The sequence below is a fragment of the Merops nubicus genome, unplaced genomic scaffold (assembly GCF_000691845.1).
Source record: "Merops nubicus isolate BGI_N331 unplaced genomic scaffold, ASM69184v1 scaffold21763, whole genome shotgun sequence".
Classification (NCBI taxonomy): domain Eukaryota; kingdom Metazoa; phylum Chordata; class Aves; order Coraciiformes; family Meropidae; genus Merops; species Merops nubicus.
Window position 1 is genome coordinate 2,053 of NW_008598525.1, and position 15,119 is coordinate 17,171.

Below are 15,119 nucleotides of genomic sequence, written 5' to 3' on the forward strand. Positions count from 1 at the left end.
TTAGAGAGAGAATGTTCACTCAGTGTCTGCTTTCCTCCCCTTCCAGACTTCCCGTCCTGTCAGGATGAGCAACTGCAGCCAAATCCTTGTTCTTCACACAGGTTCAGTGAATGTTGCACATGTGGTGTCTATCCAAGGAGTTGTAACCTTACTGCTGTTAGGAAACCTTAGTTTCCTAAGTGGACTAAGTGTTGTAGAACATCTGCCTTCTCTTTCTGACAGTCCTTCTGTTTTAGTTTAATTGTAGAACCGATGGAAAACTGGTTGCAGCTGATGCTGAACTGGGATCCACAACAGAGGGGTGGAGGTTTAGATCCTGAGACCGGTCGTCCAAAGTGTTTCCTAATAATGGATCACATACTGAATTTGAAGGTGAGTGAGGACTGTTAATGGGTTTAAAGGCCCCTGAAAGCATCATAGAGGACATCCTGGCATCATCCAGCTGCAGGGTGACGAGCAGTGTTTTTCTTGGTATCAGGAACTGAGCGTATGATGCAAGTTAAAAGTTAGGGGGCTAGGCTTTGAGCTTTATCATGTGGGGCTTTACTCCTGAATTTGTATTTAGTCATTAAAACTCAAATGAGGCTCTCAGTCTAACATGTTAATTGCTACACACTCCTTCCCAGGTCTTTGTGTCCTTTGTCTTTGCTAGCCAGTGACCCGTAAGCAACTTGTGTTCTTTCTACAGATAGTACACATCCTAAATATGACCTCTGCCAAGATCGTTTCATTTCTGTTACATCCTGAAGAGAGCCTTCATTCTCTTCAGATTCGGATTGAGTGTGAAACTGGAATAAGTACTGGAAATCAGGAACTGCTGTTGGAAACTGGGATTTGCCTGGATCCTCGGAAGCCTGCTTCCCAGTGTGTTATTGATGGCGTAGTAAGAATGATTCTGTTTGTTTAATGCCTTTAACTTTCTCAGGGAATTTAAAATCCTGGGGAAGGTAAAATTGCCTTAATCTGCTCCTGTTGGAGACAGTTTGCTCTGTAAGCATAGTAAATCTTAAGGTTTAGCATTATTTCCTTTATTGGGTAAAGTAAGCAGATTCCTATAGTTATACTCCAAGTACTTAAATAAAGTAACTTGCTAGCAAAGGGTCCTGTGTTTCTACGGGATCTATCAAAATCACTTTTTAAGGCACCTGATAGGAAAAGTGTCTGCCCACAACAATTAGTTCATGATGTAACAGGGACCCTCTGGGTTAGTAGGAGATCTGCTTGGGATTTTTCTTATGTTCTCTTCTTTTCTCTTTCTTCACCAGAGAGGCTGGGATAGCTACATGGTCTATTTGTTTGATAAAAGCAAAACTGTCTATGATGGACCTTTTGCTTCTCGGAGTCTGTCTGACTGTGTAAATTACATTGGTAAGTACACTGGAGGACACCTAGAGGCTGAAAGCTTCTCATGTAGTGTGGAAGTAAGTTTGCCTTACAGATCTCTGTATGTTATCTTGAAGAGCACTGTTTAAAGAGGACCAGTTAAGAACCTAGAACAGCCCAAAAAAGTTTAATCTGTGGTGCTGTATCTCCATGTTTTGTAGATATAATCATTCAGGGAATTTATTGCCCGCCCTTTGGGAACTTTCCTATAGAGCAACTTAAGAATTTATTTAAGGTTTTTGCCCTTTTATTAAATTCTGTGAACTGAACAGCATTTTCACCACCGAAACACTTAAACCTGAGTATTGCCCTGCTTAAACAGAGCCATGGTGTGAATGAAGGCTTGGGAGGTAATATGTACAACCCGATCTTGTAGCCTAGAGAGGGAAGCTTCTGGTCATGTCTGCACACTGCATCCTGGAAAGGAGATTCTGACCTAGGGTCTGTGACTGCATTTGCACAGCCTTCTGCTTCTGCTCTGCTAAAGGGTCTTGTCCCTTCACACCCACAGAGTGCTGCAGTGACATCATGCTGGGAGTTATTTGCAGAATTTCAGTGATAGCCCACGTAGGTGTCCTTTGTTGTTGTTTGGTACAAAGGCTCAGGGACCTTCTTATCTTAGGGTTTAGCATCCGAGGAAGTTGTGTACATATTCCTTCTCTTCCTCCCTGTGCATGGGTAGAATCAGGTTTCAGCTCTTTGCAGCTTTGTCTTCTGAGACTGAGTGCTTTGGATGTTCATGAGAAGTTGCTATCCTACAGCTTTCCTAGATTTATGCTTCTGAACCCCATGTTATCATGTGGATACAGATTACTTTTTTTGCCCTGTACTGTCTGTGGTAGTTCCATTTCAGCTGTGATCCACCTCTCGTGTCTCACCTAAGTGCCAGAACGGGTCCCTCATTCTGTGCTGCTGATCATTCAGTCCCTGTGTGAGGACCACACCCCTGCCCCTCCTTTGATCACAGAGGCAAGCCAGTGTGTTTGGCCATGTTGCACCAGCTGCAAAACTGCTGTCATTCCCCTGTGGAGGTTATGAGTTAGGGCTGGTCTTCAGAGACATTTGGCAGAGGTTCAGAACCTCTTGTACTCTCTTCCCAACAGTCTTCAGTTGTGGTGATGTGTCCATAACCTCACAGCACTGATCCTACTTCTGGTCTCTCCAGGCAGGGCTAAGTGTCTGAGAAAATCCCAGCCCCTCCTTCTTTGTGAATGGGTACTGGTGGGACCTGCTCCAGTTGGCCCCTCATAGTTCTGGTGCTGCTGTCTGCCCCTAGCATCATCAGAGTACTTTTAGACCACACTTGAAAAGTGCTTCTCTGCCTATAGCTTCCTTTACATGTCTCTTGAAGTGACAGCAGTCATCTACGGGAGCTGGCATACCTCTGTGAAGGTACATATATACCAAATATATCTGTATCAAAGACCTTGTGTACCTCTGTGAAAGAAAGAAACGGTGTCGAGGGACAGGAGACTGGGAGACATCTGCAAGGGTCAGGAGACAGCTACTGTTAAGTAGCTTAATTTTCTTTGGCCTGGCTCTGGAGAAGTTGTGTTGGTTTTCCCCATCTCCTTTTGCTGTCACTCAGGTTTATTGTGATTGATTTTTTTTCCCCTGTGTTCTGAGCTCTTCTGCTCTGGTGACTCATTGTGTGGCATCGTTGTGCTGAACTCCTGGGGCTGATGCGTTTTCCGTGTTTATTGATATCCCAATGTACTGACAGTTCCCATCTGTATAGAGGAGCACACCCACACACAAAGTCCTGCATCTTTACCCCTTGTAACTTTCCTCCCAGATTCCTAATGTAGATGTTTAAATACGGAAGATTCAAAGATGTTTTCAGAAGAAATGCATGTCAAGACAGTGACAAATATCAATTGATTAAATAGAGCAATTAATTTTGCTTTTTAGACAGAGCTTTTGAATAAACCCATGATGGGTCATGCCTTGTGCCAAGTTTCATGCCGTGAGCCCCACATATTGCTAGACCAATTGGCCCAAGTGCTCCAGGTGCTCTTGTGAGTTCACACGTGAGCTGCTGGCTGCCCAGTAGCAGGTTGTGGAATACTGGGGGAGCCGCAACGTGGAAACCTTAGGCGTGCTTAGGCAGCAGCCCATAAAAATTGAGCAGATCTTTTGTGGCTTGATTCCTTAGTTGAGGCAGGAATTAGGAATGTTGTAAGCATTGAAGTCCTTTTCAAGAGTTGTCCTTTTGTGTACAGTTGTGCTTTTCTCATATTCAGTGCAGGACAGTAAAATCCAGCTGCCAATTCCTCAGCTGCGCAAGGTCTGGGCAGAAGCAGTTCACTACGTGATTGGTCTAAAAGAAGATTATAGCAGGCTTTTTCAGGGCCAGAGAGCTGCCATGTAAGTTGTTACTGCTTATTCAGAAGATTCTTTATTATGCAAATTACAAAGACTGTTTGCATGGAAATGTACTTCTGGGAGAGTTTTGGTTATGCAAAGTTTTATAGCCCTTTTATAATGTAAAACATGTTTGGGCTGGGAGCTTAATTCACTCCAGGAATTTTACTGTATAGTGGCTGACATTGGTAATAACTGGAAAACTTGAATTGAGTCACATGTTCACAGAACGGCTGAAGTTAAAAAGAACCTCTGGAGGTCCTCCAGTCCAAGCCCCTTGCTCAGGAAGGGTCACCTAGAGCTGGCCAGGCTCAAGACCATGTCCGAATGGCTTTCAAATGTCCCCAATGAAGGAGACTCCACAATCTCTCTGGGCAACCAGTGCTAGTGCTCAGTCGCCATCACAGTGAAAAGTATAATTTCATAATGTTCAAAGGGAACTCCTGTGTTTCACATTTTTTGGGTATTGCCTCCGGTCCTGTCACTGGGCACCACTGAAAAGAGCCTGCCTCTGTTCTCTTTGCAAACTCTCCCTTCAGTTGTTTGTACTTTTTGATCCCCATTCAGCCTTCTTTTCTCCAGGCGGAACAGTCCCAGCTCTCTCAGCCTTAGCTTAGGGGAGAGAGATTCCAGACACTCTATGCTGTAAAGACTTTTTAACTGAGCTTGACAGAGCACCTAGGATATGAGGAAGGATTTTGGCGTTTGCGTGCTGAGAACCTGCAGCTTCTGAGGATGTGGGATGGAGTGTGTGACCCCATTGAGACTCCCTGTTCCAAGGGTCTTACAGAATTGTTTCTAGTTATGCCTTTCCTCCAGGTAAAGCGACAGCACTGGCCACGTAACTCGAGGGACGCTTTTCAACCGACATGTGCTGTTCTTGCTTCATTTGTTAGGCTCAGTCTTCTTCGGTATAATGCCAACCTAATCAAAATGAAAAACAACATGGTGTCAGCATCTCAGCAACTGAAGGCAAAGCTAGAATTCTTTCATCAAAGCATTCGCCTTGACCTGGAGAGATACAGTGACCAGATGGCTTACGGCATATGTACGTATTGTGCAATACTTGTCTGGGTGTGTTGTGAAGGGCTATGAAAGTCTGTGGGTAAGAGCTAGCATTAAAAGAAAATGAATGCAGGAGCTGCTTTGGTGTTCCTTGGCGTATGTATGGGTATGTTTTAGCTGGGGCAGATGCAGCAGAAGATTTTGGGAGAAGCAAAGGTGGGAAGATATAAAAAACTTGGAGACAGTGACGCAGATGGTCGGCTGTTTCCCACCGAGAACACCAAGCTAAAACAATTGGAGTACTATTAGTACTGGTGATATAAATGTTTGCTATTTACTCATTCAGGCTCTGATTCATATGGAGTTGACACTGGGCATAAAGCTGGGGGCAGAGTGGCTGCAGTTGATGCACAGTGGAAGGACGACTAACCATCCATGGCAGAACAGATGGGCAATGGTGACTGTGGTGACACCATTTTGAACAGTGCTAAGGGTGTGCTTGATATCTTGCTGTGCTGGATATTGGGAGGTAGCATGAGTCAGGTTGAGAGATGGGGTGAAAAAGCACCAGCTACAGTTTTAATATCACAGAAATGTCTGGATCTTACAAATACTGTTCAGGGGACCCTAATAACATTTATGCATATTTTGAATATATTGCTAAAGACTGAAACTTGAGTCAAAAATTATGACTGGAGTGAGGGATGGAAAATGGAAGACTTGGTGAACTGTTTTTGAACAGTCTGTGTTTAACCCAAAGTGGCAGTTGTTGAGCTTAATGGTGGAGTTTAAAGACGCAAACTCATTTTAGGCTGGTGATTTCAAACAGTGAAATCCTACCAAGAGGTTTGTATGTGAGTTAAGGTCAAGCTAAACTTAACTTAAGTTGCTAAACTGCACCTTTGCTGTCTCTCTGATCTCTGGGGTCACGACTCCTGCTTGGAGATTCAGCATCATGCTCTTTGTGTTTAAATTTAACTCATGTGTGTAAGGTTCAGGTCATGCTTTATTTTTGTGTCTTTGTCTTTTTATAAATTAACAACTCTTTTAAGCTTCAGAAAAGATGCTCAAAGCCTGGAAGGAGATGGAAGAGAAGGCCTCTCAGTGTGCACAGGTAGGGCATATTAAAGGAGCCTCATTTTCCCTGTGAAGGAGATTGTGGCAGGAACTTAAAGCACGTGCCACTGCTCTGTCCCTTCAGTGTGTTTCATATTCTGCCTGCTGTGGGCAAGAGAATGTCATTGGAGGTGCATTAAAAAAGAAACAGCCGCCAATCACCAGGCTGTTTGAATCTGGTGATTTGAACAAAACCAGCAGAAATGTTACTAGACTGAGTTGTCTGTAGAATACAGAGGCGTGTTATTTATTGCCCAAAGGAAGTGGTGTTGCTGTAGACAAGAGCCTTTCTGGTTGGATTTGTTGCACACAAAAGTTTCCATTGCTGAAGCTGAAAATAATGCCAGTCACTTCCTGTGCAGTCTGTGGCACTAAGACCCATGATGGTGACTGGTGATCTCCTAACTGTGTTGGGGGTCTCCAGTGCCTATCTGCCACTGTGCACCTGCTCCTCACACTCACAAATGATGTTGTTGGCTGCCTCACCTAACTTAAGTGTGGTATTTTTTATACTGCTTCAATGAAGATGTGAAATAGGTCTCCCCTCAGCCTCCTCTTCTCCAGACTAAATAGCCCAGGTCCCTTAGTAGCTCCTAACAGGACACGTTCCCCAGACCCTTCACCAGCTTCACTGCCCTTCTCTGGACCTGCTCCAGCACCTCAAGGTCTTTCTTATACTGTGGTGCCCAAAACTGAACAAAATCTTCACTGTCTGAACAGAGGTGGAGGCAGAGAGCGCCTGTGTGTGCAGCATGCATCTAAAGGAGATAGGCTTTATGAAAAAAAATTTTTTTCTCATCCCATGTAGTTGTCAGAGATTTGGATCTAGGTGATATGATGCTCTGAGAAGAGAGTCACAGTAACCTCAATTACTGTTGCATCAGTCACATCAAAGAGCTTTTTTCTCCTACACTTTCCATGGAGTCAGCCCATTATCTAAACAAGTATTCTTGTGCTCTTTATCTCCTTTATTGCTGTGCTCCTTTAGTTTGATTTGTACCTACGTTTCCCCATTAGGCTGAAGATATTGGATATCTGGATGAGCAGATCATGGCTCTGCACACAGAGATTGTAGAGCTTCAGAAGAGCCCGTATGCAAGGCGCCAAGGAGAGGTCATGGAGAGCTTGTAAGTCCTTTCCTTATTATTTTTATTGCACATAAATGGGTTTTGTGTAACTTCAGTGTCTGAGGTTTTTTTTTTTTTTCCTCTGTTGGTGGTTCCATCAGTGCTTTTGAAATGTCGTCCTCACTTTTTGCAAACTGCGAGTACAGATCAGTTTAAGGATCATTTTGCTGGCAAGAGGAAGATCCCACCACTTGTGGCTTATTCCTTATTCCTTTTGAAGTTTTAATGCTCACTTGACAGCATTGTAAGGCAAAATAGGACTCTGTTCTATCCAAAAACTAGCTGGGCAAGAAGGATTAAAATGCACTTGCAGGAGTAAACTCATCTAACACAATGACTAGACCTGGGGGAACAAGGAAAACACAGTTAGGAAGGACAGGACACTCCTCTGTCAATGACTATGAAACTTTATGTTGGAAGAGGATGGGCCTAGGATATATCTTGGTCTCAACTGAAAAATGCAGAGAATTTGAATTAGAGAAGGTGAACTTTTTAACATTGAATAAGAAAGTTATGAGACCATTGTAAAATCTAATTTAAATAACTCCAGTGTGTTTTTGAAGCCAGCATAATTAATAACTTGTGGATATTTGAATATCTAGAAACTTGACTACTTATTTTTTGGTTTAAATTATTAAAATATGAAAGAGCTAAGTGATACTACTGATCTTAAGAAGACATAGGAAGCTATTATTCTAACTTGGGCTGTTGCTGAGAGCACAACTGGCTGTTTTAAAAGAGAGATCAAATATTCACCAAGCCACTAAATCTGTTAAAAAGAATGACTGTGAGTGTTCTGGGAGGAAACACCCCTGTTCCTGGTACGTTCTCCCTGCTCCCTCTTTGCAGTGCTCAGTCAACTAAGTGGCTTTTCATTCTTATGTAGCAGAGCTGGGGCACACGGGGGGAAGTGGTGGAAGGGAGAAAACCACCTCTTGCAGCAGTAGCCCACGTTCATAGCAGGTTAAATTGGTCATGAACCTGCCTCCTAAAAGCACTTTCACCACTGCAAACTCAGATCTGCATCAGCCATTTGGAAGGTGGTTAAATTGTACTCTAAGCTGTTGATTATTCTGATCTAAATGAGAAGAGATTGAACTTCCTGGTCTTTAGTTTTTGGGGCCGCATACTGCAGAGCACTAGCTTCAGGTTTGATATCCACAGTCACAAGACACACATGGATCCTGGGTGATGTCCGAGTTTCACCTGATGGTGCTGGATGCCAATGTTCTCTTTTTTGCAGTGCAGTAGAAGTAAAGAGCACCTCTCCCCCATCCTTTGCTGATGCAGGAGTTTCAAAATGCTGGAAATGCTGACTTAGATAAGCAGAAGCAGCTTGCATGATCTCTTCAGTCTTGGAGTGATCTAAGAGCAAAAAGAGGCCTGGTGAGGACCCAAAAGCAGTTTAGAACTGGCTAAACTGCCACTTATTTCTGACAGACACTTGATATAGACCAACAAAGATTTGTTCAAAAGTGTTGGCTGATTTGAAATATTTGAAGGAAGTAACATTTAGTTAATGGGAGGAAGAGAAGTGCTGTCCTCTTGCTTGTGATGCAGCTATCTTTTCCATTTGCAGGATATCACTAAAATTCAGATAGAAAATGCAGAACACAAGAATTTCTCAGGCAGATGTGCAGGAGCAACTGTAGTTACAAAAATGAAGTTGTATAATTCAGGATACCACAGAAAGAGAACACAGCTGAGCCATGTGAAAATTTGAAACTGAAAATAACCTCCAATTGATATGGTTGTCTGAGAAGAAAAGTGCATAATGGGGAAGAGAGAGACAGGTTTTAGGGAAGAGTTGTTTTCCATCACAGAAAGACCATCCGTGTGTTCCAGAGGTCACTGTATATGTATGCTTGCTGTAGAAGAAGGTGACAGCACCAATGTGTGAGGTTCAGCTGGCATAATGTAATTGCAGTGCTTTTTTTTTTCTTGAGTTGCTTGCCTGTTGATACATGTATGAATCATTTTCTTTTTTTTTTTTTAAGGGAGCAGAGAGCCATAGACCTGTACAAGCAATTAAAAACAAGACCTCCAGGTACGGAAGGAGATGGTTCAAAGACTGTTTCACACTTGTATCTCATTACTGATTTTTTTTAACTCAAATTCAGAAAATACTGTTTTGTAGAAGGCAAATGGTTGCATTGAAGTTAACCAGACTCAAGGGCATACCTTGAGAGGATTTATTCTTTTTGCTGAGGCTGGAGATTTCCCATGTCCTGTTCCTCAGCTATGGGTTTGTCTTTTGATTTTTCACTCTTGGAGCATCTGCCCTGAATATGGGTTTGCCTTCTGGCATTCTTTACCTTTTTTCCTGACCACATTGCTGTTGCTTCACTCCTCCCAGACATGAGAGGAAGTGCTGTTCCTCTGCCCTCTTTCCAGCCTGAGGGCAGTCGCTTTTCTCCCTCTCTTCCTCTCTCTTCATTATACTGGACGGAGCCCCATGTTTGGGGATTACTAAGTCCTGAACATGGTAACTGATGAGCAGGATGTTAGTTACTTGAGCATTTGACAACTGCTTCCAGTCCTTGTTGAAGCCAGTATCTAGACAGCAACATTGGCTGGAATTGTAGCTGTTGGTGCAGAGAGAAGAGACATGAAGGAAAAAGGTGTCCCTGATGAGAGATTGTGACAGATTTTAAGGTGTTTCATTGAGTTTATTTGGCTGCACCGATTAAGTCGGATTTTTTCTCGACTCTGGCCATTTGTGTCCAGAGTGGCTCTGTGCTGAAGAGCATTTTACTGATGTGTGACTGGTGGTCCTTGCAGATCATGCCTACAGCGACAGCACGGATATGGTGAAGATCATTGTGCAGACAGTACAGAGCCAAGACCGAGTTCTCAAGGAGCTCTTCGGCCATCTCAGGTACTCTACACAGAAAACAAAACAAAACAAATCACTAACTAACAACATCAAAACCCCAAACAAATGCAATTTGCAGTGTTTGTAGCTTTGTAATAGGAAAGGAGAGGGAAAACCATGGAGATCAGAGCCCAGAGGCTCCCTCCACAGGTATGCATTTCTCATAGCAATATTAATTGTACTCCTTTGCGTCTGTGTTGAATTTCCACTTTTTAAAAATTTGTATAACTAACAGGGAAGGGGAGGAGAATGCAATGGCAGAGCACGTTAGTATCCAAGAGTTCGCTTTAAAATAAGCCAGATTCTGCCACTGTTTAGGTTGGGATTAAAATCTAAAGGAAAAAAAAAAAGAAATGGTGTAACAGCTGGGAAGATACCATAGTGATTTGTTCATTAATTCTTCAAGGAGCTCAGAAAAAAACATCATTATACAGATCTCAGCAATCAACAAAGCATAATTTGGTTTTATTTTCATGTGTGGCTGATGCTTAGTAGACCCCATAAAGTTGTTAGCTATAGTATGATCAGCCCACAGAGACCAACATAGACCAGAGAAGATTAATAAAATACCATAGTTGAGTCCTGTCCATTATGATCAGGACTTATTTTTGCAGTTCAAATAACCTTATATTTTGTGTATTAATAGTAGTGTCTGCCTGCTTTTTTAAGTCTTGACTGGACTTAGGATTCCAGGGGTCCATCCAGTGTTGTAGGTGTTATACCTGCATATGTACTAAGAGGCAAAGGTGTTCTCACCAATTTTTTTTCTTGAATCTCCAGGTATGGCTTTTATTTTTTCCAGAATGTGGTGCCACACAAGCTGGAAACTAACATTGTATTTGTTTTTTGTTACAGCAAACTCTTGGGCTGTAAGCAGAAGATCATTGACTTGCTTCCAGAGATTGAAGTGGCTCTAAATAACATTAAGGAAGCTGACAACTCAGTGATGCAGATGCAGGGCAAAAGACAAAGGGAGATATGGCATTTGCTGAAAATTGCTTGTGTAAGTAGCTTTTGGACTTTTTTCTTCTTTTTTTTCCTCCCACTGCAGGAGCCAGAGAACATCAAATGAAATTCTGAAGAAACCAAAAAGACATACCTTTCACACAATGATTGATATTACTGTAGGGTATTTGATACACTACTGCAGAAATTTGACAGAGGTTTTGAAAAGGGGTAGACAGATGAGTGGAAAAGAATCATCAAATTGTTTTCGGTGGGAGAGACCTTGAAGATCAAGTCCAACCATTAACTCAGCACTGCCAGGTCCCACTGAACCATGTCGCTTGGCACCACATCTACGTGAGTTATTCCACCACTTCCCTGGGCAGCCTGTTCCAGGGCTTGACAACACTTTTGGGAAGACATTTTCCCTAATATTCAACTTAAACATCCCTTGGAGCAAGTTATGGCTGTTTACTCTTGTCCTGCCACATATTCCTTGGGAGAAGAGACCAACCCCCACCTGGCTCCAGCCTCCTTTGAGGGAGTTGTCAAGAGTGAGAAGGTCTCCCCTGAGGCTCCTTTTCTCCAGGCTCAACAACCCTGGGTCCTTCAGCCTTCCTCACCAGACCTGTGCTCTAGACCCTTCCCCAGCTTCGTTGCCCTTCTCCGGCCATGCTCCAGCACCTCAATGTCCTTCTTGGAGTGAGGGCCCAAAACTGAACCCAGGATTCGAGGTGTGGTTTCCCTAGTGCCCAGTCCAGGGAGATGATCCCTGCTCAAGTCCTGCTGGCCACACTAGTGCTGATCCAGGCCAGGATACTGGTGGCCTTCTTGGCTACCTGGGCACATGCTGGCTCATCTTCAGCTGACTGCCAACCAGAACCCAGAGGTCCTTTTCCACTTGGAAGGATGGAGTGTTGCAGGGGGTTGTGACCCAAACATAGGACCTGGCACTTGGCCTTGTTGAACCATTGATCCAGCCTGGCCAGACCCCTGTTTAGAGCCTCCCTACCTTCAAGCAGATCAACACTCCCACTCAGCTTGCTCTCATCTGCTAACTTAATGAGAGTGTCTTCAATGCCCTCATCCCTATAATTCATAAAGTGAATAAACAGAACAGGCCCAACTACTGAGCCCTGAGGAACACCACTTGCGACCAGCCTCCAACTGGACTTACCTCCATTCACCACCACTCTGGGCCCAGCCATGCAGCCAGTTTTTTCATCCAGCGAAGCATACACCCATCCAAGCCAAGAGCAGCCAGCTTCTCCAGAAGAATGCTGTGGGAAACAGTGTCAAAAGCTTTAGCAGAGTTGTCCCTGGTCCCAGTAAGTCATCAAACTACAAATCAGTGGTGGCTGGAGTACAGTAGGCATGCCATACCATGCCATGCACTATGTTTTTAGGTTCACTAAACATGATAGTGTTGGCTGCTGTTGGAGAACATATACTGGGATAGGTGAACTTCACCGTGATGTGTTTAAACCTATTGTGATTTTAGTGACACAGAAGCAAAACAGGCACTTTCCTGTTTAGTTTAAGGTGTTTTAAGACTACACTGCTTTTTCTGCATCAATTTTAGTGACTATACAGCTGAAGTGATCTCCTGATACCCACATGCCTACATTGAAGGTCAGTGTAGGAAACATGTATGTCCTTCCCTTGTCAGGAGAGTTGCTGCTGTGCGTGACTCAGTTTAGGACATGGCAGCACCTCCTAATTATTCAGTGTGGGAGGGGTGTGGAAGCAACAACACGAGTGACTTACACACAGAGATGTTTCTTACAAGCTATTTGCAGAACTGTGGAGAGTTGTATCAGGTGACATGCCAGCCATGGGCGTGGCCTAGATGGTGTGTACATGTTAGAAGCGTGTTTACATTTCATTGCAAGCTTTGTGTACAAAATAATGAAGCCTAAGTTCTTCCTTTATCTGTCACAGCAGATGAGTTTCTTTTTTTTTTTTTCTAGACTCAGAGCTCGTCTCGATCGCTGGTAAGCTCCAGCCTGGAAGGGACAGCCTCCACTTCTGCAGCCCCATGGCTCCCACAGGGCTCCTCAGGGACCGTACCTCACCCTCTGTCATCCGTGCCAGATCTTGAAGATGGGTAAGAGCTGTTGGGAGAGGAGGCCACTGCAGAGAAGTCAGTGTAGCCATTAGTATGTGCACTACCCTGAAACCCTGTCCTCTGCCATCTGCCATGTCTCATGTCTTCCCCTCTCTGCAGGGAAAGTTTTGTCCATGTGATAGAAGAGAATCTGAATTACCTCGAACTCTTTAGCAGTATTTTGCAGGAGGTGAGACAGGAGCAGAACAACAGCATGATGGTAAGTTGTTGACATAGGTCTGAGAGCCTGATTTCGAAGAGCCACAGCAAGGTCCTCTGGGGTTGGGGGGAATCCTTAAATAAGGTCCTCTGTGACAATGTGAATTGCTGTAGCTGGCATGTGATGTCAGTCATCCCTCTTTGGCTCTGCTAATGTGACACTCCTTATGGAAGGCAGCACTTGATGGTAGGGTTCTCCTTGTCCAGAGCCCTTTCCTGATCATTAACTGAAGCTCTCCTTACAGCAGAAGTGGGGCTTTTGAGAGTCCAAAGAAGGTTCTTTGCACATATTACTATTTGAAATGGCAAAAGTAGATAATGATCCTTCAGACATTTTGACACAATCTGAAATCTACTAATTGAAGCCAGTAAGTAATTGCTCAAAAGAGCCTGGTTACCGGAATGAAGAGCACCACTGAATACTGGTCTGTCAGAAGAGGCTCTCAGCTCATTTTAGAGGCTGTATCGTAGATGCACTTTATAATAAATATAATGAGATAAGGACCACTAATCATGTAGATTAATTAACCTGTTTATGATTAAGAAGAGTCAGTGCAGCTTCTGTTAGCGTGAGATGGTCTCATAAATTTATTGCAGTCCTATAAAGAAGTCAAAGATCCACTGGTAACTTGGGTTTCCAAAAAGCTTCTTAAAGGTCTTCTTAGGGACAATTTCTGTTCTCACTAGATAAATAAGCTGAAGCTGTTTAGTGAGTGTAACTGCTGAAATAACAAGGAACAGAGGGTTGTGGAAATGGAGGCAGTTGATGAAATGGAGTTTTTATAATTCATAAACACTTCAATTTGTAAACATTGTAATGCTCTAATATTTCTGAATAATAGTAAACAGTGAACTGAGAGTTTACTGGAGTTACTAAGTTACTTGGGATGGTGAAATGAAAACTTGTTAGTGGGAGTTGCAGGTGCCACTGTGATAGCAAGGGACTGAGCAATACGAATGGGGAAACAAAATTACCTACTGATTAAAGCAAAGTAATTATGGTAGTGGGGGAAACAGCCTTAATCATGCATACTGGTCTTCATCCAGTGGTTGATGCATGTTTTGTTTGTCTTTGTTCAGTTCTGCCTGGGTTGGTATCAGTGGTACAATACAATCTTCTGTTCTGTCTCCGTGCTGTTGCCAGAGACAAGCAAGAAACTGCATCACTGCCTTCTTCCTTGTTAATCCTTTCTGTCTCTGTCATCTCCTGTATCTCCTTCCCAGCTGCAGCATCTGTCTCTGGCATGTTTTAGCCCAGAAGGATTATTCACTACTGTGGAATCCTGCTCTGCACATCAGCACCTGTTTTGTTACGTTTGGTTTCTTTCCCCTCTTCCTTTCATCTGGGAACAGAATTTAGGCAGCAGGAAAGCAGCAGTAAATGGGATTCGTCTTCTTCAGTTGACTTGTGGAGAAAGCATAGAGGGGGAAAAAAAGAATTTAGAAGAGCTTTTTCTCTGTTTTCGGATACATTTGGCTTGGAGCCTTTCTTTTTCATTTGTTTGTGCACTACCAGTCTGTCCCACGGTGCACTAGGAGCCGTGTCCCTAGGTTTTGTGCAGGCACAGAATGTAATTTCCAAAGCTGAGGGCGGCAGTAAGCACAGGGGATTTTGTATTTGGGGCAAACTGAGCTATGGAATTGTGGGATTACCTTTCAGCTGTTAGACCAACACGATTCTGAGCAGAGAGGTGTGCTGGGCACTCGGTGTCCCTCGGTCGGCACCGACGTTCAGTAGCTGTCTCCCGCACTTCAGCCGTTTCCTCGCTTCTTCTTCCAGAGTTTTGACTGGAGCTGGCTGAAGTAGCCCAAGGAGCCGCCGCGCCGCCATCCCCGCACCGAGCAGTGGCTCTGCAGCTGCTGAAGGGACAGACTGGAGGGGACCTTGTGCCGTGCGAACCTTAGCGGAGCCGCTGCCAGCGGCGGCGGACGGGAGCAGATCATAGAACCGTAGAATCCTTTAGGTCGGAAGAGACCT

The 15,119-nt window shown here is 43.9% G+C and overlaps 1 protein-coding gene across 1 annotated transcript in view; it reads left to right on the forward strand.

Moving 5' to 3' along the window:
- The window catches only part of CHUK (conserved helix-loop-helix ubiquitous kinase), a gene marked incomplete at its 5' end in the record, with an annotated part of 16,221 nt that extends 1,261 nt beyond the window's left edge, over nt 1-14,960 (forward strand). Inside the window, 13 exons of the mRNA XM_008937085.1 lie at nt 237-372; nt 689-883; nt 1,266-1,368; nt 3,627-3,750; nt 4,644-4,795; nt 5,805-5,866; nt 6,886-6,995; nt 8,993-9,042; nt 9,777-9,873; nt 10,726-10,873; nt 12,786-12,922; nt 13,043-13,142; nt 14,922-14,960. Of these exons, the coding sequence (XP_008935333.1) occupies nt 237-372; nt 689-883; nt 1,266-1,368; nt 3,627-3,750; nt 4,644-4,795; nt 5,805-5,866; nt 6,886-6,995; nt 8,993-9,042; nt 9,777-9,873; nt 10,726-10,873; nt 12,786-12,922; nt 13,043-13,142; nt 14,922-14,948 (1,441 nt within the window). The remainder of the gene's footprint in view (nt 1-236; nt 373-688; nt 884-1,265; nt 1,369-3,626; nt 3,751-4,643; nt 4,796-5,804; nt 5,867-6,885; nt 6,996-8,992; nt 9,043-9,776; nt 9,874-10,725; nt 10,874-12,785; nt 12,923-13,042; nt 13,143-14,921) is intronic.
- Between the last annotated feature and the right edge of the window lie 159 nt (nt 14,961-15,119).